The sequence below is a fragment of the Thunnus maccoyii genome, chromosome 19, assembly GCF_910596095.1.
Source record: "Thunnus maccoyii chromosome 19, fThuMac1.1, whole genome shotgun sequence".
In the NCBI taxonomy this organism is placed as follows: domain Eukaryota; kingdom Metazoa; phylum Chordata; class Actinopteri; order Scombriformes; family Scombridae; genus Thunnus; species Thunnus maccoyii.
The window spans coordinates 13,953,039-13,967,396 of record NC_056551.1 but is presented as its reverse complement, the minus strand read 5'-3'; the positions used below and the strand labels follow the sequence as shown (position 1 = coordinate 13,967,396).

General features: G+C 40.9%; 2 protein-coding genes across 5 annotated transcripts; both read left to right on the top strand.

Annotated features, from left to right (window-relative positions):
* Positions 1-68: 68 nt before the first annotated feature.
* slc35e4 (solute carrier family 35 member E4) lies at positions 69-8,072 on the top strand. Of its 4 annotated transcripts, none has more exons than XM_042396141.1 (3): positions 69-491; positions 1,726-2,336; positions 4,963-8,072. In XM_042396141.1, the coding sequence occupies exons 1-3, from the start codon at positions 376-378 to the stop codon at positions 5,487-5,489; spliced, it is 1,254 nt and encodes a 417-aa protein (XP_042252075.1). In that variant the 5' UTR covers positions 69-375; the 3' UTR covers positions 5,490-8,072. The 4 variants fall into 4 exon arrangements, with proteins under 4 accessions (XP_042252075.1, XP_042252077.1, XP_042252076.1 ...); XM_042396143.1 differs by lacking the exon at positions 69-491 and adding an exon at positions 731-925; XM_042396142.1 differs by lacking the exon at positions 69-491 and adding an exon at positions 731-1,067.
* Positions 8,073-9,562: 1,490 nt separating this feature from the next.
* Positions 9,563-13,074, top strand: smtna (smoothelin a). The gene is made up of 8 exons (XM_042396178.1): positions 9,563-9,786; positions 10,413-10,522; positions 10,985-11,060; positions 11,165-11,293; positions 11,395-11,452; positions 11,955-12,072; positions 12,192-12,343; positions 12,517-13,074. The coding sequence occupies exons 2-8, from the start codon at positions 10,415-10,417 to the stop codon at positions 12,662-12,664; spliced, it is 789 nt and encodes a 262-aa protein (XP_042252112.1). The 5' UTR covers positions 9,563-9,786; positions 10,413-10,414; the 3' UTR covers positions 12,665-13,074.
* The last annotated feature ends 1,284 nt before the right edge of the window (positions 13,075-14,358 follow it).

Below are 14,358 nucleotides of genomic sequence, written 5' to 3'. Positions count from 1 at the left end.
CTGTCATAAGTGGAAAAATAAACCAGCCAAACAGCCAGAAACCTCTCATCTGACAATAAATATGTACTCCATTTTGTCACAGTTTAGAGGAACACTGAGCAGTATGAGGTGATGTTTGTTTTACTTTCGCTATATTGTGCTGTTTCTTAACCACAGATGATGAACATTTGCATCTTATATAGCTAATTATTTGCATTTTGCAAATTATACCTTCATGTTCCTACTTTTTCCTAATTCATCCTGGACACCTTATATGATGGCAGAAACACTATTCAGCATTTTCATTGGTTCATCATGAGGTTGCATTGAGATTGCAGCATGCACTAAGCAAGCCACAGCTAAATTGGTGTTATTGCCCTTTAAATAAACCATCCAATGACACTGAGGTGCTTGACCGCCTCAGCTTGGATGACTGACCGACGGACGGACGGAGATTTGGGAGATGCTGCCAGACTGTGTCACTGCTGTCAAGGTACTCGTCGAAGAACAAGGTAAAAACAATGACGTTCATATCGTGAGAAAATGTGACTGACGGCAGTTGTGTAGCTAACGGTAAATCCGTTTTTTTTCCTAGAATGGCGAGGTTATGACCCGCCCTACTCTGCCTCTGATTGGCTAGTACTCGTTGCCTCCGTTGGTTAGATTGGTTAGTGTTTAGGCATGAGGAGTGTTATTGGTTAGGGTAAGGGTGAGAATATCATCATAAGCCAATCAGAGTTAGAGTAGGGTGGGTCATGACTTCGCCATCCTATGAAAAAAAACAACATTAACAATAACGGCAGTTAGCTTGTTTTCGCAGCTGACATAACGTTAGCTTACAGGCGCTACCTCCTCACAGCACAACAGAGCACCGCCAGCCAGCGGTAGCATGAGAGAAAGACTTTCATCTCTCTGGTGTCAAGTGACAGCTCAGTCCACGGCAAAGGTCAGCTTTTTTCCGTTTATTTTGTCCGACAAAGGACTGTTCTGTCTTTGTGTTAACGGTTACCGAGCTGCCCAGCTGTTTGACATAAAGCGACGTTACTTCAAAGCCGCTCATGAATGAAACGGTAACCGGCAGCTAACAGGTGAGTTTATGTTTTGTCGACAACACGGTTTTCAGGGGTTTCTCTCTGCTCCAGTGGGAACGGGAATCACAAGTTCACCGCAGGCAGTGAAGTAAGCTGCTATTTTAAACCAGCGAGGTGGATAACATTAGTGAGCTGCTGCTTGATATTGAATATATTGAGTTACAGGCACATACAGTACCTAGGTTGTCCCATGATGTTTACTACACCGCCGAGTGTTTTTGGTGCATCACACCGAGTCGTCACCGTCAGTCCATGACTGGCTGTCGGGATAATAACCAATCCCATCCGTCCCCGTCGTGGAGAAGGCGCGCTCTGTTTTTTCCAGCCCGCCCTGAACAGCTCTCCGCTCCCCTCTCAGTCCTCTCCTCTGCCTGCCTTTCCTGCTCCAGCATATGTCATTTTCCCTGCGCAGGGGTGCGTTACACAACCAACCCGTCATGCAAAATAGAAACACGTGTCTATAGGCGGTGCTGAAAAAAAACGCTGGTTAACTTGACAACAAAAGACTGGCTAAGCACCGCAGAGAAGAAGAGAGAAAAAAACAGCTGTGTCGCAGGTTGTTTTCACGATTTGTAGCTTTTAATCGTGCCGGTGTGCTTATGCGTCACGTTTGGATATGAGAGGATTGAGGATTCAACATGTGTTTTCCTTACAGAGAGGACAATGATACGAACATGATCAACGCCGATGGCTTCTCAAAATGCGAGGCGACTCTGCAACAGAGAGGCAGGAGGAGGCCACCCGCAGAGATGCTCCATCTGCTGTCAGCTGTCATTGTTTGGCTGGTGACCGGCACCACCATCTCCAGCCTCAACAAATGGATATTTGCCGTTTACAACTTCAGGTACCCTCTGCTGCTGTCAGCTCTGCACATGCTGACAGCCATAGTGGTGGACTATGGGCTGATCAAGCTGCAAGTGATACGCCACAGAGGGGCTGGAGAGCAGGACTTGACCCCCAGCGCAAAGTGTAAGGTGTTCCTGTTGAGTTTGACATTTTGTGCCAGTATCGCCTTTGGGAACATGGGTCTGAACTATGTCCAGCTGTCATTTGCACAAATGATTTATACCACTACCCCGCTCTTCACTCTGGCTATCTCCACGCTGATCCTGGGCAAGCAGCATCACATCCTCAAATATACAGCCATGATGCCCATCTGCCTGGGCGCCTCCTTCAGCATCATGGGAGAAGTCCAGTTCGATCAGACTGGCTGCTTCTTTGTGTTTGCAGCGACTATGCTGCGGGGTGTCAAGACCATTCAGCAGAGTAAGTACAAGTTTACCTGTGTCACCCAGTTCACTATTTGTCACCTTAGACTGTTGAAACAGTTTTATTTGGATTTGGTTGTATCTATTGACTTTACAACTTTACGGAAACTATCATGCCACTGACATCAGAGGGTATTTTAGTGTTTCTCCTCGGACACCACAGCAGTCTGCGGTTTTGGAACTTTTTAGTGACTCAGTGATTCATGCCCAGTTCAGTAACACGCCCACAGAGCCATATTTTCTGGTTTCTTAGGGAACATGATACAAACAGCAATTCTTTCTACACATCCCGATGACTACACAACCCTGATCTGCCGTGTCTGTCTGTTTATGTTGGTTTTTGGTGGTCAGCAAATGATAGGATGGATGGAAAATTCAGTTTACTGTCATAGAAGACTAAAGACACCAGAAAATATTCACATTTGAGAAGCTGAAATAAGAGAATTTGGACATTTTCTCTCTTAAAAAATGACTCAATTATCAAAATAGTTGGCAAGTAATTTAATAGTCGGCAACTAATCAAATAATCGTTGTAGCTCTAGTTGAATGTCATTGTCATCATTTGGCTAGCTGATAGATTTGAGAAGGCTTATTTAAACTTTCTCTTATTTTCAATCCACGTTTCTGTTTTCTGAATAAGCTATTTATACAACTGCGTTCAAGAAATTCCAAAAGAAATAGAGAAGGGTCAGAAACACTTGTTCAGTAATGGATCGGACTGGCTGCAGTCCAAGAATGTTTCCGTTTTTATGCCCCCGTGCCAGCGAAAGCCGTGACTGGAGGCATCACGTTTTCGGGTTGTCCATTCGTCCCGTTCTTTTGATTGCGATATCTCAGGAACACCTTGAGGGAATTCCTTCAAATTTGGCATAAACGTCCACTTGGACTCAAGGATGAATTGATTAGAATTTGGTGTTCAAAGGTCACTGTGACGTCCCAAGATACTTTTTTGGCCATAACTAAAGAATTCATATATTAATTATGACAAAGTTTCACACAAATGTCTTATAGGATAAAAGGATGAAGTGTTGACATTTTATATCCAAAAGGTCAAAGGTCAGCTTCACTGTGACATCATATTGCTCTGCAAAAACACTTTTCTGGCCATTATTCAACGCCATAACTCAGGAACAGAAGGGGAGATTGTGACCGTATTTCACATTTGGTCGGATACTGAATTGGTGACATTAATCTTGGGTGCCCTCCATGAAACTGGTGATTGTTTAGATCTTCTGTGCTGCCGGGATGTGTGTGAAGCATCCACATTTTAGTATTTGTAGCTTCTTTGCAGCAACATCCATATCTGAAACTTTGTCTACTGTCATGGCTACAACTTTTGCCAAGGAAAATACACTTAATACCTTTTTATTACGTTCCTTCAAAGTCTTCACTACAAATGTTATGAGTCTGGACAGATATGGATGTAAACTGCAATTTGACTGGTAGGTGGAGGCAAACAACCACAGGGAGGTATTTCTAGTTTACAACATATTTCCTAAGCAGAAAGAAGACAAAATGTGGTGAAACAACCTTAATGTTCTCAGAAGTTTAATTCGACATATCTTCGGAAAGAGGCTGCAGATTCCTCTCTCGAATTGATGTCATGATGTTTACATTTATCCAGTGTGCTCGTTTATCCGCTGTTCTCAGGGAGGTATTCTGCTTTAAAGTCGGTTTCTGTTTCCACCACAGATGAGCGTATTGTGTGCAACTGATCAGGCTCTCTAATATCATTAAGTCTCCGTAATGTTGAAGTTGTCAGAGAAGGAAAAAAGAAAGTAATGAGCTTCTAAAAATATCCAGATGCCTTGTCTTTAATTTTTACACAAAAGCAGATGTTCAGTTTTGCTCAGAGGTCTGTAATGTAACATACTTTTGTACCTGGAAGAGTAGTGGCAAGCTTTTCAAGAGAGGAGTGTTAGGTTTAGGTATATCTGCCCGGTAACAAACAGTACAGGACTCCAAATGTATTTAGAAAGTTGCATGTTTGCTTTGTTAAATAAAGAAAGGAGAAGTTCTGTCCTTCTTTGGCACTCGGAGCAGAATTTGTACACTGATACGACATCTAACCTTTATTTTTAATCATGGCTAAACTTTGAGGTGCCAAACTAGCTGGACGATGTTGTCTCATGTTTCAACAAGCTATTTTCATCCTCCCTCATTTGTTGTTGTAACAGTTTCCCTCATAAGTTTTCTCCAACACACTTTGGTCCTGCATGTCTTTTTGTTGAAAGACTTTTTACAGCTTTGACACCGTATATCACTAAACACAATTAAGTGTTTATAGTGTGTGAACAGTGTTAGAGCTGTCTGAGCTCTTACTAAAACATCAAGAATTTTCATAGTTGTGTTTTGCTTCCTACATGTCCAGACAGCAAAGCAGATTACACATAACTTTCCAAACAGGTGTTTTGCATAATTCCCTGCAATTTTCCTGCTATCAGACCATTAACAAAGCTCTCTGTTAGCTGTTGGATGATGGAAAAGCACAGGAACATGCTCACATTGGTAGAGCAGAGCGAGTCTTTTTATTTTCTCCAGTCAAAGCCTCAATTTTCACAGGTTTTTCACATAAATGTTGTGTCACGGTTGTAACTGTTGCATATATTTCTCTGTTTACTCAGGTATTTTACTCCAGGAGGAGAAAATCAACTCTGTGTTCCTGCTCTACCTGATGTCCATTCCTAGCTTCTGCATCTTAGCTGTGGCGGCTCTGGCCTTAGAGAACTGGGCTCTGCTGGAGTCGCCGCTCCATTACGACCGCCACCTGTGGGTCTTCATCTTGCTCAGCTGTCTTGGCTCAGTCATGTACAACTTGGCCAGCTGCTGCGTCATCACGCTCACCTCCGCTGTCACTCTGCATATCCTCGGCAACCTGAGCGTGGTGGGGAACCTGCTGTTGTCTCAGCTGCTTTTCGGCAGCGAGCTGTCCACCCTCAGCTGCGCCGGTGCCGTGCTGACGTTATCCGGCATGCTCATTTATCAGAACTCAGAGTTCATCGTCAGCTACCTGGACGCACGCAAGGCCAAAGCGAAAGGGTCCGGGCAGGCGGAGTTTGACACTACGCGCGGGGAGGACAAAGCTAGTGCATCTGAACCAACATATCATCCTCAGAGAACAGACGGGAAACAGGACGACAAGACAGACTGAACTGAAAGGATGGAGGAGAGAATGAGACGGTGAAAGATACAGTGATATAATAGCCTTCTACTGTTTGTATCATTAAGTAGTCAAGAGCAACAGAGGGAGTGTGACCTTATAAGGTACAATTTTTGAAATCTCTCCTCACTGTGCCAATTTACTTCTCCTGTGGTCACAGAGAGGACAGATGCAGAAAAAGGTTTCCTTCATTTATCACGACGATGGTTAAATTCTCTCCTTCATCTGTATATCACTCATACATAGCCTATAGCGGTATATGCATGCATGAGCACACTAAACTGTTTGATACCTCACGAGGTATTCACACTGTCACTCCTACTACTCCACTGTGAAAATATTCTCATTTGCAGAGGGCTCTAATCAATGTTTCGGGTGGCGGTCGTGGATATTGTCGGCTGCGGAGAGACTCATGGGACATTGAGGGGGGGGCGGGACTTAGAAAGCACTCCGCCGCAAATCTGAACGGGCACAATTTGTATTAAAAATATATATATATTAACGGTACTGTTACCTGACATTTACCTGGTCCTGTCATGGTGAGGAACTGGGTTTTTTGGCAGCTCTTTTCTTTTCTTTTTTTTTTTTTTTTTCTTTTTTTTTGGTTGTATGTGAAGGGGGAAGCTTGTCAAAAATGGACTGTGGGGTTGTCGTAGGGCTAAAACTTCTGGACAAAGCCAACATTTCTGTGCAATGCCTCTTTTCCTCTCCTGAAGCACACATTTAATAAGAGGTCTGAGCTCGTGTTTTGTCCTCCCCCTCTGAACCTCGGTGTGGCTTCCCACTCAAGGGCCTAGATTTTGTTCTCATACCAGCTCGGTAAGACGGTCTCTGGAGAATTAGTCCAATTATTTCCATCTTTTACAACGGTGCGCTCACTGCAGCATACCTCGATAATTAGGTTCACAAGTTCTCTAAGGAGTGTCACTCAATTTGAGCTGTCTTTTTCCCCCGTGGAAGACACGAGGAAGAAGAACATTGAGCTGTCCTTTAAGGTTATATCTTAAATCCTAACCAGTGTCTTCTCTTTCAGTTTAAATTATCCCTCCGTGTGGATGACATTTTTTAAAAAGTACAGCACAGCTTGAAAAACTGACTTCTGCTGGACAGTGTTATGTTTTCCGTCAGTATTTTAAAAAGCATTTAATTGACTTTATTTTATGATGAAACATATTTTATTCCCCCTTTTTTAATATTTATGTGGAAGAAAATATTTATTTTTGAATGGCCATAGCAATCTGGCTTTGTAATGCTGTAGATTTTGGTCCTAAAGTGTCTTGCACATGCGTACATGTAATATTAGACAACCCTAGTCCCTCCTGTACCTGTTCTCTTAAGAGAGAAGTCAGGTATAATTAGACAGGCGACTGCACGCTACTGCTGCTTCTTAAAGCAGCATCTTAAATGATCCAGGAGGTCTGGGATTCCCTCCTACATGTATGGTATGCCAAATGTTCACTTTTGAAAGCTCTTTTAGTCACACTGTGTCGCTCTACTGGTTCTGTCAGAGACCACAAGTTCTCACAAGACGACAAGCAACAAAGCCATACATCAAAGTTTTGTTTTTTTTTTGTTGACATTCGCCACATTTTCTGCATATTTTGCCATAAGCACAGCAGTTAACAAGATGTTGAAATATTTTACTGGATGCGTCACGGATTTAACATTTTAAGGGTGCCATTCATAAAATTACATATTAGAAATGAACATTTAAATTTAAGATGCTTTTCATACACATCCAGTCAGTTGAAAATAGTGAAAAAAACATTTTTATTTTGGAGTTCGATGAATGGCTTTGTTGGTTTTAATATTTAAAAATAACCGGTGTTGTCAGCAGTCCTCAGTTACAGGTTTAAATATTATATACAGCATACTGTATCATTTTACTGGTTTTACATTATTGAATACCTCAACTGTTAAATAGGACTTCTTACGTTCATTAATTATTAGTTATTGGACTGAGATCAAACAGCTTTTCAACAACCACAATAAAACTTCAGCGTGTGATTGATGGATTTTATTGTGTTCGATAGAAAGAGATCTGATCACAGATGTCAGCATATTTTAAAACAACAGATTTTTGAGACACATCGTCGGCAGTCATCTCTAGATTTATACTCTCAGTTAAAGTCTCGGCTGCTTGTTCTCATGGATATCATGTTGAGAAGATTACGAGCAATGGGGCAAAGCAACTGTTGCACTGACAAAGGTACAAAGACGCTGCCTTCAAAGCCTATGGTTCCTGTGTACATACTGGTTTTGATTGTTTGCAAAGCTAGTTGGATGTAAATAGTTATTTTATTATATTTATGTATTTTATAGTCATAAATGGCTGGTTAAAACGCGACTTGTTTAAGAATGAAATGTTTTGCCTCATATGCCTTATTTGGACAAAGATGAGCAAGGAGTGATTTGATTTGTCATTTTGTCAAATTGTTTGGATAAAACTTTGAATGCCAACAGCGGCCGTAGGTGCTCTTGTTTAGGGGCAAAGACATTGGGCAATGCATATATACATGATCTGCAGTTGCTTGAAAAAAAATGGACTGATACAATAAACTATAAGAAAACCTATTTGTTCGTTGTTATTAGACTCCACTGTTACACCTCCTTATATTTCAATTAAATTCAAAACCTACTGTAATTGTCCTGTGTCAAAGTTTAGTTTGGGGCTAATTCAAACCTTTTGTTTGTTTGTTTTTTTTTAGATAATGTCAAGGGCATTCTTTTACTGAGGCTATAAAAGATTTCACATTTGTGAGTGAATAATTTTACATTCATGCATAAAATCTTTCAGAAATGTTCAGAAAATACATTAAGATGGTAAAACGAGTTACAGACAAAGTTGCCTTTAGGGCTGCAACTGATCATTATATTTATAATCTGTATCTAAAAAAGTTTAATTTATTATATTAATTGTCTATTAAATGTTTGAAAACAGAAAAAAATGCAGCCAAAGTTCACAGAGCTAAAGGTGACATCTACAGCAGAAAACTCAATAATATAACATTTGAAATGATATAACACAGCAAGCAAATCCTCACATCTGAGAGCTGGAACCTGTGAATGTTCAACATTTTTGCTTAATAAATGTCTTTAATAATCAATTATTAGAATTGTTGCTGATTATTTTTCTGTCATTCGACTAATCATTTCCACACTAGATGCCTCTCCAGAAACGAGGACCAACCTTATTCACCAGAGACATTTAAACGTCACAGTAGAAAGTCCTGCGTTAATAAGCTCAGGTGTTAATAATAAAATTAATGGCTGAATTCAGTTTAGCTGCTTCAGTTTCAGGGTCACGCAGGCTCATTGTCATGACTCACTGGAACAATAGAATATAACAGATCCCTCATTTATGTCATTAGTGACACCTGTATGCTTTTCTTAATATGACAAATCATATTGTCTGCTGTGGAAAAGGCCTACTGAGTGATAGCACGTCATCATACGTATGGTTAATTTGAAGCACTTGTAAGTTTTCACCACTTGGTGGAGCAATTTATCTGTCTCCTGATTTCTGAGCTCCTTCAGTATATCTGATCTAACTTTTTAAACACTTAATGATCACTGTTGAAGTTGAAGAGTAGTTTGCTAATGTTGTTTCCTTCCAGATGTGTGTGTTTGTATGTGTTTGCATGTATGTCTTTCTGTTCTCCCTCATAGAAACTGTTCCACTTCTATAAACAGGGTGCTACTGGTCAGCCTTTTTTGCCTGAATATGGCAGTGCTCCTCACTTTTTTGTCCTTGTTAACCCTTTGTTCTCCCTACTGAACAAGCAGCACTCAGTAAATAAAATGTGATCAAGTGAAAACTGCGCCCGAAAACCGAATTTGGCTGCGAGATTGGCCCACAAATTTTCACATGACATCATCCTGGATCCAGTGACAAGAGGCGGCGAGACTCCACTGAAGGCGACAGAGACTGATGGACCAGGACGTGATATGTTTGTTTCTCCCTCCTTCTCCTCCTCCTCCTCCTCCTCCTCCTTCTCCTCCTTCTCCTCCTCCTCCTCCTCCTCCTCTTCTTCCTCCTCCTTCTCCTCCTCCTCCTCCTCCTCCTCCTTCCCATCTTGGGTGGTTCATGTAAGCAACCTCCACTCACTCTCCAAACATACATCCTTATGAAGCGCTGCGGTGTGAGGTGTGATATCAGGGCTGAGCTGCCACATTCTCCACACAAGTTTGAAGCAGGACTGAGGAGAGGGGAAGGGAGCACTGAACACTCCCAAGAAGCCCCAAGACTGCCACCAGACACAGACTGCCAGTTTGATCCTAAAAACAGGTGAGTGACACTACATCTCAACAGCCACCAATCCCTCATTTGAATTTCTATTTTTCCACATTTTATTTAATTTATCTTGAGCCATTAGGGCTTTACTTAACCCCCTTTGCCCTGTGTCAGAGCACATACTGTTATCAGATTCTCTCAGTAATGGTCTCATTCCACTACATTACTATATTTGTACGTGTTCTTGCCCCTTCTGTGCTGCACTCAGCCATGTTGCTGAGTTATAATGAGGGGTACTGCAATAAGACAAACACATTTCTTTGCACGGGGTAATAGTTTATGTCTGTTTAAACTCACATAACTGTTTATATTTGAATGACTTCACAGGCTGAAGGTACAACAGATGTGGTCTTTATGCTCTGTTTGAGACTTTTGCACATTTTTTGTGTAAACAAATATTGTTTGTGCTGTTTGGTCTGTCTAAATAATTCAGATATTTTCAATCATGTGTGAATGTTAAACTTTGGATTATTAAGTCCAAGTTCAAGTCTTTTCAGGCGACTTACAAGTGTGTCTTTATGCATACTTATTGTCTTTCAGTCCTTGTCCTATGAAATACACTCAAGAAATGTGTATCTTGGGCTGTTTTTCCACATGATTTAACCAGATTCACTCCTCAGACATGGAGTCAAAACCTGACGGTGGACCAGCAGTGCCCAACATTCCCTCTGGCTCGTTTACCAGTGAAGAATTGGCTGCTATTGAGGATGAAGAGGTTCTCAACAAGATGGTTAGTAAATATTTGTCATGCAACTGTTGTGTATGGGAAATCTGGACAAAATCTCATCATCTAATATTGTGCAAAAGGATTTTTAAGAGCAGGAAGTGCGTTAAAAACTTGACACTGTGCAAAGTTTTCCGTTTTTTGGTTTAAGGTTTCTTGCAGATCTTGCTGAATGTTAAATATAAATCAGCCTCTTGTGTTTGCTGGCCTGAAGATTTCTCATGTCTTATTTTTGAAAAGTTAGGGTGATGTCATTTGGCTTCACTTGCCTTGTTTACATATGCATGGGACTTGTTCTCAGCTGTGAGTAATGCGCTAACTTGGTATTTGGTTTTAGATGTGCTACGCATGTGAGTTTATGTGAAGACGTATCATAAAGTATTAAATAAAATATATCTTTAAGGCTATGGAGAGCTTTGCAGTTACTTTGATTTGTCTCTATTTTTAACCTGTGTTTTATCATTTTAGCTGGACAGTACAGTAGATTTTGAACAGAGGCGAATGATTCGTGCTGCGTTAAGGGACCTGCTCAAGAAAAAGAGAGGTAAAAGTGGAGTTGCACTCATGCGGGATATAACCGTCCAATAAAGTGACATTCTTCCTTTGATGCTCTGCTCATTCCTAAACTTCTACACCGTCCCTCATCAGATAAACGGGAGCAGGAGCGAGGGTCCAGGCAGCAGGACTTGAAACAGCAGGGTCTGAGCAAAGGAGGAACAACAAGTGGAGTTGTTAGCATAGGAAGAGCGTCCATGAACCAGCAGCCACCAAAAAACAGTAAGCCTGATTTATAAAGATGCTCTCTGACATAGCACTTCATATTTAATTTCTACTCCTTAAGGTTCTTGATATTATTTTGATTTTCTGCATCTTGTTAGAGCCGTCAGGCCTGCCGTCTCCATCAGCCTCCACTCCCTTCAACATGACAGTGGGCAGGTGAGTCACACTTCAGAGAGAGTGGCAGAGATTGTGAAAATTTTGTACGGTCAATTTTAAGAAGTGATCTTTTTAGCATGTTTTGGTTCATAAACTATACTAAACAGGATTTAAAAAATAACTATGAACAGATAGAACAGTCATTTAATCACAAACGTGCCCACGATTGATTCCAACGTGCCCATTATGAACATAATGTTGGCCTTGCATGGAACACCATTTTTGAAACTTACATTGAAGCCACATCCACCAAACTTTACATATTTGTTTACATATTTATATGGTAAATCCTAATTTTATATAGATTCATTCAGCTAGGACTTATTCATGTGGTGCCTCTACTGAAGTGTGTGTCTTAACATGTAATCGGAGACCAAATGCTGCAAAGTAAAGTCTCTTGTATGTTTTGTTATCTCACCCACCAAAAAAGAAAAGAAAAACTTGTCTTGTACATAGCATATTTTCTGCACATCCGGTGTGTATCTTTGTTCCTTCTCCTCAGCAAGGCTGGCTCAGCTGGAGCCACACCCCCGACATCTCCTTCCTCTACAGCACCCAATGTTAAAAATGTCAAACAAATGCTTCTGGACTGGTGCAGGGCCAAAACAGAGCCATATGAGGTAAATATGCCCTGGCTCACTTTGTCTGTGAATTATTGCTCTATGGAGCTATACATAGCTCTGCCCCTTATGTCTCCATGGCTGCCACTATTTCTTCTCAACTGATTCCTTTCTGACAGGGCGTAGACATCCAGAACTTCTCCTCCAGTTGGAGAGACGGCATAGCCTTCTGCGCCTTGGTGCACCGTTTCTTCCCTGACGCGTTCGAGTACTCCATCCTCAATCCTTATGCGCCCAGGGAAAACTTCCAGCTGGCTTTCAGCACTGCAGAGTAAGCTCTCATTCCATATATGAAGGCACAGATGTGTCTTGTCTAGTGCAAGCTCCAGCTCCAGCAGTGCCCTGCAGTTGAGAACAAAGTGACATTACACCTCTGACGGCATATTTTCTGTGTCATTGTCTGCTATCATTTTTCAGTGACACATTCTCTGTCTCTTTCTGCAGGAGGCTGGCAGGCTGCCCCCCTCTGCTGGATGCAGACGATTTAGTCCGGATGAAAGAGCCTGACTGGAAGTGTGTGTATACTTACATCCAGGAGTTCTACCGCTGCCTGGTGGAAAAGGGCTTGGTCAAAACCAAGAAGCGAGCATAGACCCTTGAGAAGGCCGACTCTAGCTTTCATGATTGGATGTGATTTCAATTTCTGCAAATAATACACACATTAGCACAAGCTGAGGTCTGATAGATAATATTATACACTTTTTTTCATTGTCTATGATGCTTGACTTACCATGAAGTAAACGATTAAGTATTTGTTGTTTCCAGCTGATGCATTATTTGAATGTATAAATCCACAGTGCCTAATATGTAGCGTTTGCATTGGTTTGTGCGTTAGCAGCGACTTTCTACGTGCTCTCAGTGGACAGCTGGAGCTTAGGATCAGTACATTCCACTGAGATTACACATCTGCATTAATCCCAGTCAGAGCCAAAGAGAATCTGGGAACGTATTTTATGATGATGCTGTTGCTGCTGGCCTGAGTGTGTAAGTGTTAAAGACACATTTAATAAATATCATGTATCTTATAAATGCAGTTTCTTCAAGTAATTCTTGGCAAATAACAGCTTTAACTGACAGTTAATAGAAATAGTACAATCATTTTGTGTCAAGGCATGAATGAATAATCCATTATTTAGTCAGGAAAGGACAACAGAGGTTACAGTGTCAGCTATTTGTGCAGCACTTACATGGTTTACTTTTATGCTGTGTGAATGTGGGATATATAGATTTCCTTAAATTAATTGCATTAGCTTTTCTAATCGGTTTATTGACACAATGCACCCTTTATGTGCAGAATGATTTATGTACCTAATGTGTATCTCACAGAGGTTGCATACTGCAGCTACTATTATCATAATCACAAAGCTGGCTCAAAGGCAGAGTCCAGGCTATAGTGAATGTTTGGTAGGACTACAAACAGCCCTGCAGTAAATAATAAGGTCATTTTGAGGCTGTAAAATGTTTTTTTTGTAGCACCTCACTGCAATATATTATACGATGTGCCTGAAATTTTGTCCCAGTCCCTGTATATCAGGGATCAGAACAATATAAAGAGCACAACACACACCAGTCTCAGGAAGCTTATTAGGCTTCAGACTGTTGCTGCTCAGTTGAAAATTTAAATTGATTAATTTTATCACAACATCATAACTAAAAACCCCTGGGGGGGAAATTCAGATGTTGCAGCAGCAGCTGCATCAGAATACAAAGGAAAATAGTGTCAGAGTTTAAAATAGAACAGGGAAATAAATAAATAAAATAAGAATACAATGCCATTATGGGTAAGTACACGAGCAGAGCAGAACAATACAACTGTACAGATAGAATTTCAGTGGCATTGAAGTGCAAAGCCAATGAACCACTGTCGAACACATTAACACCTGTTTAAGTCTGTTATTAAGCTTTACTCTAACTTAACAGAATATAATAATGTTCTCTAACATGAATTTATTCTATTTTATGATTCAGTTAAAACATTAAACACATCACTTTTTTCCTACCATGTTAAGCTTCACTTATTCACCAACTAGCTGTAACTAATTCACTAGTTCTACTCAATATAATCATGTTTTGAGCTCTGACCTAATGTAAATCACAGAGACAGTATTAATTGCTGGATCACTTTATTATCGACTGCATTAAATTGTTGGAGTGCACAGCCTCCTGCAGCTGTTAGAAAGATGTCACAGCCTGAGCACATAGGGTAGCTTTTGCCAGACTGAAATTTAATTATTGGCATGCTGATCAATTCTCCCTATCAGTGACGCACTAATGTCAGTGCGTCAC